This window comes from Anastrepha ludens, chromosome 5 (assembly GCF_028408465.1).
Source record: "Anastrepha ludens isolate Willacy chromosome 5, idAnaLude1.1, whole genome shotgun sequence".
Lineage (NCBI taxonomy): Eukaryota > Metazoa > Arthropoda > Insecta > Diptera > Tephritidae > Anastrepha > Anastrepha ludens.
In genome coordinates this window covers 55,210,483-55,225,409 of record NC_071501.1, presented here as the reverse complement: position 1 = coordinate 55,225,409, position 14,927 = coordinate 55,210,483, and the positions used below count along the sequence as shown (strand labels likewise).

Below are 14,927 nucleotides of genomic sequence, written 5' to 3'. Positions count from 1 at the left end.
CTTTCGACGAAACTTAATTGACTGAAAAAAATTTATTCAGATGCGGCTGCTGGTTCAATAAATGGTGAGAGTTCCAATCCTTTTAAAAACACTTTCCAGCAAACGCCATTTGAGAACCATACTCTAAATGACGAATATGGATTTAAAAAATTCCGTGCAACACGTTCTGTGACAAAGAATGACATAGATGAGCGCAGAGCAGTTTTGAAGAAAGATATTGAAAAGTTGGGCTATGAACTTAAATATGACTATAACAATCCAATACTTCAATTTGGAATGCGTATTTTCGGTAATGATTTACATTACTACTCTTTAAATGGAGTTCCCGAATTCTTAGAGCTTGCAAAGGAGTTTAATATTTTACAACAGGCCTCGGAAATTTTATCAGGCAAAGAAATCACATACACAAAATCAAATGTATTCCTTGATGCCTCTTACATTGCTCCTCTCATGGTTGGCTTACCTTTGTCGTTAGATATATTCGGCGCCTCTTCCATTGATCTACGCATATTAGGCGAGTTGAATCAAATAGATCCTGCTCTTTCTAGCTGGAACTTTGATATAAAAGGTAATCTTAAGCCAACGATATTGGTTGATGTTGTAGGAACAATGAGATCCGATATATTCCACGCGCAGTCAGGTGTTAAAGTGAAAACCACTTTATATTCAAACTCTGAGTTGACAGGCGAACTAAAAGTTCGTGGGAAGAACTTGGTTTCGTTTTCATTCAGTTTGCCGCAAAACACTAGTGAAATTTTAAGTGCCCGCTCAGAATTGTTAAAAATTACGAGAGATAGAGATGAAAACCAACCTGGTGTTAAAAGCCGTAGGGAGAACTCTACTTGTACATGGACACTGTTGGATACTGCTATTGGCCTGAGAATGTGCATCGACTATAGTGTTCCTAACTTGAATAATTCCAAACAAGCTATATATCCCGGGCTAATTCTAAGCGGCCCATTGGATTTCCGCATAGTATTGGCAAAATCGGACCCAACAACCAAGAAATGGGTATTCGAGTATACATCGGATCAACAAAGAAGTGGCTCTAAATGGGCATTTCTTTTCTATACGCCTAATTCAGCATTTGAACGTTCGATTGCTGCCAATGTTAGCAGTGTACCGGGGAGATTTAATTCTTCAATTTTATTTGTTCATGGGGTCAGCCAGGCCTCCGCTGTTTGTCATTATATAGGAAATCCTCACCACAGACGATTTGCTTTTTTACTGGACACAAATGGAAACCGTAGTCTGGACTTAAATATGGAACTAAAGCGTGAGCAAGAGCAAAATGTATTGCTTTATAAACCAAAAATGTTATTAGCTATAAATGGTGTCAACATAACTGGAGCGGTGGGTACAATGCGAATCAACGAAAAAAATGGTATTGTGCAGAGTGACATGGATTTTTCATTTGAGACTCGAAAATTGCAAATGCTCGTACGAGGAATTATAGCGCAGAGTGAAGTAACGAAAACAGCGAATATTACAGCAAACTATAGGGTAAGTTAATTTTTTTTAATGCTCTCGGTGTTTTGTTATATACAAATGCTTACTAAAATATAATAATATTTATTTATTTCCTCTATACTCTATATGGATTTATGTTCAGAAATTATGATTAAATGTCGATAACGTTTCCACACCCGCGCACTTGTGCACAAGAGTATTATAATTTTGTTCACGTGTACGTAACAGCATAAAGAAATCAAGATATAATATACTCCTACATATTCACATACATAGATATATGTAATGAATTAATCAATTTTGCCAGGTCTGTCCGTCCGAACGCCCTTGCGCACGCTAACTCGACCAAAAATTATTATATTCCAATGAAACTTAGTACACATGAAACTCTTTGTGCCGGTAGGCTGGTTTTGAAAATCTACGAAATGAAAAACCACATCCATTCATATAACGGTAATTTTCAAAGAAGAAGAAAAATACGAGGTGTGTTCAAAAAGTATCGCGAATTTTGTGTTTTTTCAAGAATTATTTATTTATTCTTTAATATCTATTTTATCCCCTTCACAGTAATCCCCATGAGATATTACGCACTTGTGCCAACGTTTTTTCCAATCTTCGAAGCACTTCAAAAAATCATTTTTTTATCTTGTTCAGCTCCTCCTTCGATGCCGTCTTTATCTCGTCAATCGTAGCGTAGCGTCGTCCTTTCATGGGCCTCTTCAGTTTCGGGAACAAGAAAAAGGGACAGGGGACCAGATCTGGGGAATACGGTGGCTGTGGCATCATTAGTGTGTTGGGGGGGGGGGGGGGGGCGTTATCGTGATGCGAGAGCTAATTTTTGTTCTTCCACAAATCCGGGCGTTTCTGGCGGATTGCTTCTCTCGTGCGGCAGCTTCTATTGAGATGATTGAGCTTTGGTGTCCACGTCATAACCATAAACCCACGATTCGTCACCAGTTATGACCTTCTAGAGCAAATTTGGATCGTCCCGGACAGAGTCCAATATCTCATTAGCATTGTTCATGCGATGCTGCTTTTGGTCGAAATTGAGCAGTTTTGGTACGAATTTTGAAGCGACCTGTCTCATGCCTAAATCATTGAAAAAAAAATCGAATGGCGCGAGCCAATCGATATGTCTAGGTCCTCAGTAACTTCTCTAACGGTGATTCGACGATTGGCCAATACCATTTTCTTCACTTCATCAATTGTTTCGTCTTTTCTTGAAGTGCTCGGGCGTCCGGCACGCTTTTCGTCGTTCACATCTTCTCGGCCTTCTGAGAACATTTTGTACCACCGATAAACGTTGCTTTGGTCCAAAACGGGAAAAATCGAAGACGAGCCGAAACACGTGCAAGAAAAGCAGCAGTCAACAATTAACTGAACATTCAAAATGTCCGAACTCGTCGGCATGAGTGAGAGACATGAGTACCAACATATCGTCATAAAAAAATCGAAATTCGAATATTCGTAACCTGCGAAAATTCAAAAATTCGCGATACTTTTTGAACACACCTCGTATATCTCTGTTATAAATAAAGTAAAATTACTCATATTTTCTACGAATAAGGAGACCAAAAAGGAAATACGACGAAACAAAATTATTTAAAAATGGGCGTGCCACACTCAGTTTTTGATAAAAGCGTTTATCCCGATAGCGACTTAATAAAACTCGCCCAAATTTAGTACATGTATCGCTGCCCACGTTATTTATATGTTATAGATTTATGATAGTGCTCGGATAGAAACCCTTCCCACTTTTTATATGTGAAGATTTCCAGTAGATATATTTTTCACTTATGTATATGAAATTCCTAAAAGAGAGATAGAACTCACACCGAACAGGGGAAAAGAATATCAAAGGAAATATTTGATTTCCCCATTAAAAAAATGTTGTATATGCCATTCTGATAATGCACATGTATTAAAGACAAATAAAATACTTGTAAATGTACACACAATATTACAAAGCCATTGATTGAATTTTCACAAATATGTAATTTCTCCTACTTTTGTTTGTTTGTTTTGCATTGTGAAGGGAGCTGACGTCAGAGTAAAGTAACTGTATTTAATGGCATGACCTTCAGTACTCAATTCGCCTTGCTTCCATCTGATGGTATAAGTTACAACTCTCATTTCCATTAAGAGCCAGCCCAAGTAAAATATGCCTAGCCCTGCTATAAGTTCTGTTACAAGTTAAGTCCGTCATAGATATGAAATTATAATACTTTATTTAATGAAGTTACTTTTAATTAATTATGTAAATATTAAAATCAAAAACATTAATTTTCGCTGCTTGTTCTCCAATTCTGACCACGAAATGTAGTCCAATGGATTCAGATCTGGACTCCCATACGGCCGATCTTCTGTGGCTATGAACACAGGAATATCATTTTTTAGCCACTGCTGGGTGGTTTTTACCTTATGGGCTGGAGCGGAATCTTGCTGGAAGATTCAGCGCTCTCCATTGAAGAGAGTACTGCTCAAAAATGAGAGTAATGCTCAGAGTATGGCTCACTTTTTATGCAGATTTTCAGTTGCCCGAAATTATTACATTTTGATCAGTAAGTACAAAAGAACACCAAACCAAGTTCCGGCGGACGGGAGAAGAGTGTATTAGTTACACTAAACGTTTCAACGAGTTTCCCTTATCATAGCTTTCTTACCGTTTCACGTAAATACATGCAACTTGGTAAAAAAAAATTAGGAAAAGAATGCCAGCAGTTTCTGAGATATTTGGCTTTGAAAATCGCTTATTTGACTACTGCCTGACTTATCAAAATTATGAGAAACTTTACGTAAGAGTAGAACCATGAAATTTGGAATGCAAGTAGGTTTTAAATCACAAGTAAAGGGAAAATTCTGAAAAATGTATATTTTTACTGGAAACGCCCTGAAAAGGGCATATACATAAAATGTAGAAACATCATTCTCGATGGGAAATATAACATAATCACTCTCTTTCATTAAAATTTTGAATATAATATGTTAACCAAGCCTAATATTTACGAGGTCTTCATCTTCCCGTGAGCACTGCATATAACGTTTATTGTAATGGGAAATTTTATTGGTGTCGTGTAGGGTGAAATGTCGAAAAAAGTCGAACGGCGAAGACAATGTCACCCACTCCAGTCGATAATCCAAATCCAGGGAATAAATCTAAAATAAATTTGCCTGCAGATCTACATAAACGAAGTTTAGTGTCGCATATAATGCTTTCTATGGCGTGGCTGACATTGCACCGGTTGTGAGAACAGATGCGAGTCTTTGAACCTTGTCAACCCTTGTAATGTTCACATTCTTTTTTCTTTGCGTGAGTCCCCAATTTAGCTTCATATAGTAAAAGTTCCGTTATAAAATCTATGGGATATGCATTGTGAAATACAATACGAATTCTGCTATCTTCGTTACAAAGACAATCTGGAAAGTGCGTCTGTATTAAAGATTATAATGTTATTCACTGTTAATCATTTATCCTTTGTCAGACGACTTTCCAAGATGATGTTTTTGGTGCCCTTATGGCATACATAAATCTGCGTTAGCAGTCTTTATATTCGTCCCAAGAGTTGGACCCCTCGCTTCATTAAATTTAATTCTGCATTTCTTTCTCAGGCTTGCTATATCGGTGGACCAGCAAGGAGGTTTCGATTTCTGTCTTTTCCCCCTCGGAAGGTAAACTACTTTCGCAGTTCGTGGAAATGCTGAAATCAGTTGAGTCAGGCTATAGCTCGGAGTAAATTCGGACTGTCGCGCCAGAGAGATTGATGGCTAATATCATTTCGAACATTTCCTAGTTGGCCTCTGCGGTTTACAACCGGCTTGCAAGGCTTAGCTGATAATAAAATTATATTTAGACACCATCCAGTCTTTTCCACTATTCAATCGACACTATCTAGTCACCTCGTTCGTTGACATGCGTGATATCTAGAACTTCCCTTCTAGTAACTGTTACAAAGATAGAGGTGTCATCTACTATGATGACGCTGATACGCATTGCCGTTAAGTACACATTGATATGTTTCTTTACCACTATGCACGACCAGACTTTAACTTTGTCTGTTACATACATCAGTTGGTATTCCTTGTTGCTCACACCACAATCTCGATCTTTTATGGCCCATGGTTCTCCGTTGAGCTCGATATCCTCTTCTCTTTCAGCGGGACGGAGGATGAGTGTGGCTGAGGCCGTAGTGCTGCAGTGGACAATATTCTGTACAACACCCACCATCGCTGGTATGGTCAGATCGAAATGACATAATGCACTATTTGAAAGTGGGCGCGCGGTCGACCAGTTTTCTTTCGTTTATCAAGATAGAGTTAGACATTTTTATTTTTTTTTTAAGTTACGTTATATGGGCGTTATGTCGCCCATTTTTAACATAAACTTTTCTTCTATCAAGGTAAGTGCCCTTGCTGAGTTTCTCAAAAATGTCTCAATGTTTAAATTTAGCCCTGACATATAAAAAAGTGGGCGCAGCTTCATCTGATCTCATCTCAATGAGATAGGGACTAATGCATCTACAAAGTTTAGGCGAATTTTATCAAGTTGTTATCGACGTTTTTACTTTTGCCACATTTATTTTCTTTGGTTCATCGCTTTCGAAGCATCGCATCTCGCGCATTTTAGACGATTCTTACATCCGGAAAAAACTGCAAATATCCGTAGACTTTTAGCAAGACTACTAATGTAACTTTAAATTTCTTATCGAAAAAAATCCTGCTTGCTTTCCAAAATCTTTATAGTAAAAATAAAAAATCTTTATAATCTATACAACAATATAAAGGTGAATGAATGTCTGTACGTTGTCCGCGCATCACTACGAAACGACAACACCAAATGACGTAACAATTTGTATACATTCATATTTTCACCCAATGAAGGTTATAGGCATGTTTTTATGATGGAGCTCCCTTCCCACAGTCCCCAGGCCGCGCCACCACTCTTATTCGTCACTAATAATCGAATATTTGCTTAAATTTAATCTAAAACATCTTAGTTTCTCCTATTTCCCACTATTTATAGCACACTCTAGACTTCATAATCCACATAAGCTGTTCAACTATGACCCAAATGCAAAGTTCAAAAACGGTTTGAGATAGAAAATTAATAAAAATAATTTTTCATGATATTTTTCTGATTGGTTGTTTTGATTTTATTCAACGAGGCATAGCAACGGATGCCGGGTATTGTAATATTATGGTTATTAATAAAAAAATATTTTCTATGAAATTATTGTTTCTAATTCTTTTATATACATATCCCAAATCCCTCAAAACTACTCCTACGCGAGCGGGGTCGCGGGTTAAAGCTAGTCTAAACTATACAAAATTTGATAATTCTAGTATTAAGAAACAATTACAATAATTTAACGGCAATGGCATGAGCGGTTTATTTTTCGTGCAAAACAATTATTCGGTTTAGGGTTTTTAAAACCAGTTAAACTCTTTTATTAAGTAATTTCTGTATCATATTTAATAAAACGCAAATGTTTATCCCAGTGATCGTTTTCGCCATTGAGAATCTCAATCAGTTGTGAATCATTTAAGGTAAATTTTCCGAAAAAGACTCCTATATTCTCTTAATATTGGGCAGCGCGCCAGGTAATGTGCTATATTTTCAAGATCGCCTAAATTACACATTGAGCAAGTTTAATTCTCTGTGTTATTTTACCATGCCACTTCTAGCCCTCATTATCCACATGCTTGAGTCTTACTCATATTTTTTTTTAAATAAATCAGACCTTTTGATCAATCTAATTCCTTATATATCCTACTAGTACTTTAGTACTTGAGGCTTTTTGTATGTACACATTCATCCTTGCCTGGTTGTGGTTTGTTAAAAGCAATTTTATATCTTCTATTCAGCTTTCTGATTGTATGTTATATATTCGACAGATGACATCGTTTTTACTAAACAAGTTCTTTAAATCTCTAATCCAGAAGACTTCTTTCTTTATAACAATTTTGGATAGATAATGTGACAGCCGATTTTGTGAGTACACAAAATATAGTTAAGGAACAGTTCTTAAGTGATCAAAAGGTTTTCTTACATACCAGTTTCCAAAAAAACTATGCATGTAGGCATACTTATGTGATGGTAGCTTCAGAATTCGTTTTACAAAAAAACTTTTGTGGTATATCAACTTCTTCAAACCGCCCCAAACCTGTGCTGCGTATGACTGTACTGAACTATAAACTGCAAGAAAAAGTAAAATAAACCCGCAGTAAAATAAACCCAAGGATCACCAGGGGCATGCTACGCACAGGCGGGCGTGCGTTTACATACACATTTACTAAATAAGTGATATGCTAATCTTTTCATATGTTTAATTTGTCACCCTTCCCATCCCAATTAGTTCGTATTTTAGATATGTAACTCTTCTATTATGTGTAATTTTATTTAGATTAGGTTGGCCAAATTAGTAACTCTATTTGCTTCAGTTTCAGGCAAATAAAATCGAAAGCATAAACTTTGAAGGACGGTTGATAAACTCTGGTGACAAATCCAAAACATCATACGAAGGGGAAATGAAGTTCAAAACTTCGGCACACCCAAAGCTAAATTTTGCCTCAAATATCACTTGGCGATCACTGCAAGGTCATACTGAAGGCATTTTAGCTTTTAATAACGCACAGAACGTCGGAGATCCGGATTCTACAAACATATTGCATTTAATATTAGCGCGTTCCCACTCAGAAGAAAAAGTTTGGGAAGGTTCACGTTTTCATGCAAGTTTCGATGTTAAGATACCACGCTCTAAGATTGATTATAAATTCTTATTAAAGTGAGCTGATTATATATGGCTGAATATAATAATTTACAACTCATTTTTTTAGGCATGAGGAACGGTACAAAAATGGAAGCGAGCATAATGTAATAGCTAGTGCACAATTCAACCCGGAAAAGGAAGCCTCAATTGTGGTATCTGTTTTGCTACCACGGCATCACTTGCTTGTTTTTGATGCATTTTTTAATATTTCCGTATCCAAGTTCAACTCATGTTCCGGACGCCTAAAATTCGCAGAAAAGTTTCCCAAAACTTATTTGGTGAGTGTTTATAATAATTTACACATTCGTTTGTTTTTGTAGGGATTACAAAGGATTTGTAAGGAAATGCCATTGTCAAAAACAGACTACAAAATACGACAGAATTGAAAGAAATTGCTCTCAGAGTCAATTAATGATTTTAAATTTAGGTATGCAAAAACCTTTACGTTTACCTATTAATTTCTATTGAATTTACGTTAGATTTTTAATTTCATATGATTTGAGAGCGTTGGGAGGCATAGGAAGGTTTATCATGGCGATCGTCTTGATCTCTTTACTAAATACTCCATTCAAGAATTCCATGCCCGATATAGACTTACTCCTCACTCTGTAAGAAATGTTATTTTGCCTCTGTTGGTGTCCGAGTTATAAGAACCATCTTACACCCAGTGCTTCTTTTAAAAGAAAGATTATTATTATTTATTGCTATATGTATGTGAGATATGTGTGTACAAATGAATAAAATGGTTCTACTTATTTCAATCAAATTTTTATATTTATTGCAGGCAAGCTCTTAGACTGCAACTTGGCTGAGTTATGTTAAAAAACTGAAACATAATAAAATATTGTATTGAATCCTAACTTTGTAACTAGTGGTCTTCACCTGCTTGAAATGCTCGCTTCACAAGTGAAGACCTCTTAAAGTAGGAAATATACTTTCTTTCGCTTACTTCGCGGTAAGTGAGATATCGCTTTGAACCAAGGATGATATATTTATCATGTTTGGTCATTAGCTATGGTGAAAAACAAAATTGCACAAGCAACACAGGGCTTTCGACAGCCGATTTCAGGCCGCTCGCCTCACACATATTTACACACTCGTCCACTCAACCGTTGCACAGTGGTCCGGCGGTCGGACAAAATTCAATTTTTCAACATTTTTGAAATAAAAATTTGATAATGCTGATGTTTTCTTAAATATTCAAGGCAGATTTCCTGAAAATATTACTTAATTTAAAAATTTTTTCATTGTAGTTTTTTGACTTTAAACATGAAACTGTATGCAAATCGTACTTCATACAAGAGTTTCATTTTCATGTCTGCAAATAAATATTACCATTTGATTGTTAACCAAATATTGAAAAGAAAAAAGATAATTGAATATAAAATCCACTTGAAATCAAGATGAGTGATGTAGCCACATATTTCAGCTATGATCTCAAACTGAAACCTGTTGCGCAAAGTTGCGCAAATTAAAAATAATGTAGCTTTTGTGCATTTACCCACAGGCAAAACGTTACATATGGCTTATGCAATTTTGTGTAAAAGACAGAAAAAGACATCACAGACCCCATCAGCATTAAGAGACAACTAATTCATAGGAGTTTAATTATTAAACATGCTTTGCTGCCTATTGGCCAACTCTCCGAAGAGGCTCAGGAAGCACGCAATAAGGATTTTAAAAATTTTAGACAAAACAATACACGAAAAATGTCGAGAACTGACACAATGACAGATTTATTAAATGCTTTGCTTTGTTCATCAGATGTAGTTATAATATCAAAAACTGGTTCCGAAAAACAAGCCAAAATCATTTTCAAAAAAGGTTCTTGCGCTTTTAAATTTGAAAAATGATCCAGGCTCAGAAAACAGCTCATCAGAAACCGAGGATTCTGAATCATAAAAAAAAATTAAAAATGAAAAACAAAAAAACAACTAAATATCCAAAAAAATTAAAAAACTAAAACAAAAAAAAAATTTAAAAATTAAAAATAAAAAAAAATTAAAAAAAAAAAAATTTAAAAATTAAAAAAAAAAATTAGAAAAAAATCTAAAAACAAAAAAAAAAAGAGGAGAGAATAACCTTACCGTAAACCTCCACGTGGTACTCTCTGGGGTCGTGAAAAATGTAAAAATAAACTTACCAGCTAATTACGGAAGTAAAAATGTATTTATAGTATTCAATGAATTTAAAACTTGCTAAAACTAAGGTCAGATTCGTCATCACTGATCCTTAAAACCCCTAAATATATATTTTCAGCTTAATTAAATGAGTTTTTGAATTTTGTCCGCCAACGCCTTCTGGTCGGACCACTGTGCGTTGTTCAGACGGCAACGTAGTAGCATAAATGAATGTTGTGTTGATTTTTTCGTATATCACTAACACAATCTCAGTTTTTTTGTAAACACATCTCCTGTTACATCAGCCCATCAGCTGATTCTGTCAAAGTCACTGAGTGCCGGTCTGATATGGGCCACATCTGTAAAAATATTTTCATCACGGCTTTGAACTGTCATTTTTGTAGTTAGACAGCTACTATATTTTCTGAATTCGTAGCATCTTTTGTTGTTGCACCATCGTATCTTGTAGCATCAGATTAAATATTAGTTAATCTTAGATATTCAGCTTAATTATTGCAAGATGGTCATTCCGTGGTTTTTGGTTTCAAAACCATAACAGTTGCAAATCACACATTGAATATTAAAACAAATAGTTTATTTTGAAAACAAAATTATAGTGGAAATACATATGAATATATGCAAGCAGCTTTTACTCTTCCCAAATGTTTACATTTTTAAAATATTTAAACAAATTTTTCACTGAACGTTCTTTATGTAATAATTCACGCGTATAGTTGGTTAGCTTATAAAAAATAAATAATTGGCGCGTACACTTCTGTTAGGTGTTTGGCCGAGCTCCTCCTCCTATTTGTGGTGTGCGTCTTGATGTTGTTCCACAAATGGAGGGACCTACAGTTTCAAGCCGACTCCGAAAGGCAGATATTTTTGTGAGGAGCTTTTTCATGACAGAAATACACTCGGAGGTTTGCCATTGCCTGATGAGGGGCGACCGCTATTAGAAAAATGTTTTTTATTAATTTTGCTTTCACCGAGATTCGAACCAACGATTTCTCTGTGAATTACGAATGGTAATCACGCACCAACCCATTCGGCTACGGCGGCCGCTTACTAAAATAAAATTTACGCATTAGAGGCCATGTAAAATTTGCTTTTTGAATCGGCTATAAAAAAAAAAACTAATCAATATTTTTTCAAACTCTTTTTTATTTTGAAGGTTGTCATTTATGAATGAAAAATAATATCGTTCAAATGACTGCCACGACTGGCCTTACAGTAGGCCATTCGATCAACCCAATTTTTAAGCACATTTTCGATTGTTTGGGCTCCAATTTCATGAAGGGCAACTTCGATTTCGTATTTTAAAGCATCAATCATGTCTGGATGGTTCGCATAGCATTTGTCCTTAACGGGTCCCCACAAAAAATAGTCCAACGGGCTTAAATCACAGCTCCGAGGCGGCCAATTGATATCTGAATTTCGGCTGGTTATTCGGTTTTCAAAAACGGTAGCCAAAAGTTCGAGTGTAACTTTGGCAGTGTGACAAGTTGCACCGTCCTGTTGAAACCAAAGATCATCCATGCCATCCTCTTCAATTTTTGAAAACAACTCGTTGAGCATGTCACGGTAACGCTCGCCATTTATTGTAATCGCGGCTCCTCGCTCATTTTCGAAAAAAAATGGCCCGATGGTGCCGCCAGACCAAAAACCGCACCAAACAGTGACTCGTTGTGGATGCAGTTGCTTCTCTACAGTAACGTGTGGATTTTCTGAGCCCCAAATCCGACAATTTTGCTTATTGACGTAGCCACCGATATGATAATCAGAAAAGGAGAAGAAGACTCGCCACTTTGGTAATAGGTGTTCAATATTTCCCAATTTTGTTCAAGCGTATAGCGTCCCATTTCGTAAATGTCAAACCTTTAAGAAAATTATGAACACATTTGGCATGTCATTTGTGTTACCATTCTCAATAAAATAGGTGGTTCAAAAAGCAAACGCTATATGGCCCACCCTGTACAAGGTTCAGTACGAGTATCTCAAGAGTGACACACAATTTGAACTTTGAGCTGGATTACAGTGCGTATATTGATTGTTTATCGGTCTAAGTTTAAATGTTGGACAAAAATGGGAGAACACATCACAATTTTCTCAATGGAATGAGCGAATGTGCCTCCCCTATTAGTTGTATGTATTTCTTTTGCATTCACGATATGGAGCTTGAAATTTAAGTAGATTAGCGATTTGCTCACAGTTGATTTTAGAATTTAACAGCTTATACATAAATGAAATTGAAATATACATATGTTCTTCTATCTTCCAAAATATAATATGTCAGCCGAGTTATTTGCGCTTACTAATATAATTTGGAAGTCCATTTTGCCATGGCAAAGTACGCATAGCACTTTTTGTAAAGATCTTTTTAAATTTTTCAATATCATTTATATATATTTCATAAATCGAATTCCAGATTATGCAACACCAGTCCAGGTGACTATAAGCGGGAGATATAAAAAGCGCTTTGAGAGTCAACAGATCGATGAAATCGATCCATGTATAGTATTCTTGCATTAGAAACCGATAATAATGAAATATAGCTTTAGACATAGTCCGCGTGGCCAAGAAATGATATTTTAGAATCGAAAATTAAGCCCAGATCATTAACTGTGTTATCACGACACACCTTATGACCATTTAGTACAAAAGTAACGACGAAATACTTATTAACTTTCAAAGCACCTATTCGAGCAATTGTTCAGATTTGATAAGAGATTAATGCAGCCAGTGGTATCATGGATCTTCAATAATAGTTTAACATCATATAGTATGCAAACATAAGGCAATCTGCTGCTCTGAATTGTTTAGGAAGGTCATTTATAAATATATTTGAGTGAACTGGAAAATTCCACATCAATTGGTTTTTTATTCGGGGGAGTGATAAAACAATTGTGAGTTAAAATAATGTCATTGTAGAGTGAACTTCGTAACAGAGACATTCGCTATAAAGATATCAATAAAAAACTCATTTAACATTTAATAATACCTATAATATTTAACACCTACTACATGTGCATATTTTTCATTAACATCCAAAAAAGCATGGAATTATTAAAGAAATATTTTCAAACTTTTACAGATTAATTTCAATGGCACCTGGTTTACAGAACAATCTATTGTAATAAAGGCAAACTACAAGGATCAAAGTACTCGTCTTCAAGTACTAAAAATGATTATAGAAAGTGAATCATTTAAAACTGTAACCCTTAATGCCTCGTACCGACGAGCCCAAACCTTTATTTTTAGCAACTTCCACGTCAAATATGGTGAAGATCCATATGGTTTGATAATGCAGCTAAATTCCCAACCAGACAATATCAAAACCACGCTTTGCGAAGTGCACCTGCAATTGAAAGAAAAAATGTACTGGCTTAATACTAGTGTGCTTGTAGAGCAGCCCTTAATGTTGCAAATGGAAATCCATTTAGATAAGTAAGTACTTATTATAAAATTACATAGAAATATTTATTAAGAGCTGAATGTGTTTATTCCGGCACAGCAATTGCATTGTGCTTGAAATGGATATTGTTTTTCTCGAAAAGTTGGGAACTTAGTGTCAGAATACAATTTATAGTATTATGTTTATTATATTTATTATTACAAATATTTTTTTTTAATTACTCCAAAAATTTACCCTTTGTCACCATTGAAAATTAATTTTATGTAATTAGTGCATCCGCGTGAATATATCCGTGAATGCTAACCATTTTGTTTGGGTTCGCTAGGTGATGAAATATTTAAGATTGGATATGGTTCCACAGTCGAAGTTGCATACATACTCGTATAATAACATAAGCCAATAAAAACGTATATTACATTAACATGTAAATTTGGCCAACTAAATTCTGGTAAGCTGATTGTTGTGTTAAGAGGGAACGAGGGGATTTTTTTTTATCGTGATACAATAATAATATAATTGACAATAATATTAAGTTCAGAACTAGTGTGCAAAGGTTAAAAAATACCAGTGTTTGTTATCTCAAAAAAATTCGCCGCCAGAAAGGTTTCAAGCCTTTTTTGTGTGTTGGTTCGTCTCTATAAATTTATTAAAATTAAAAAATATCTGGACATTTTTTGCTTATCATGACTCAACGGTATATTTGTAGCAACTTAACGCTTCAGCCTTCCGAAATGTTCCTGGATAACACTATCCGTCGAATTTCCTTATATATTTTACTCCACTCGTAATGTGAAATGTACGTCAATCGTCCGCTAACTGTAATCGGGGCTTACAAGTTTTTGCGAATTTTGTGTTCGCGTACGTTTTTGGATATTTTTCTATTTAAGAGCGAATCCTGCGTTACTTTCTAGCAAGTTGATGTTGGGTAGTTTTCAATGGAGTTTTATTTGAACATACTAATACAACCCAATTCTGCACACTTGTCAGAAAGTTTACAAAGAATCAAGATTTTACTAAAGTTGATAGCTTTTTGGCATTCTGCATATTCTGCGCTTTTCACCACTGTTTGGTGAACAATATAATAGGTATAAAGAGAAACCTGCTGTTTCCTAGGAGAAACTGCTGAATGGAGTCAGCAACAACGTAAACAGTGAA

The 14,927-nt window shown here is 35.5% G+C and overlaps 1 protein-coding gene across 1 annotated transcript in view; it reads left to right on the top strand.

The window, feature by feature from the left end:
- Positions 1 to 14,927, top strand: part of LOC128865247 (uncharacterized) — a 65,702-nt gene that overhangs the window by 16,559 nt on the left and 34,216 nt on the right. The window contains exons 8-11 of the mRNA XM_054105388.1: positions 41 to 1,503; positions 7,909 to 8,252; positions 8,305 to 8,515; positions 13,452 to 13,804. Coding sequence (XP_053961363.1) covers positions 41 to 1,503; positions 7,909 to 8,252; positions 8,305 to 8,515; positions 13,452 to 13,804 — 2,371 coding nt within the window. The remainder of the gene's footprint in view (positions 1 to 40; positions 1,504 to 7,908; positions 8,253 to 8,304; positions 8,516 to 13,451; positions 13,805 to 14,927) is intronic.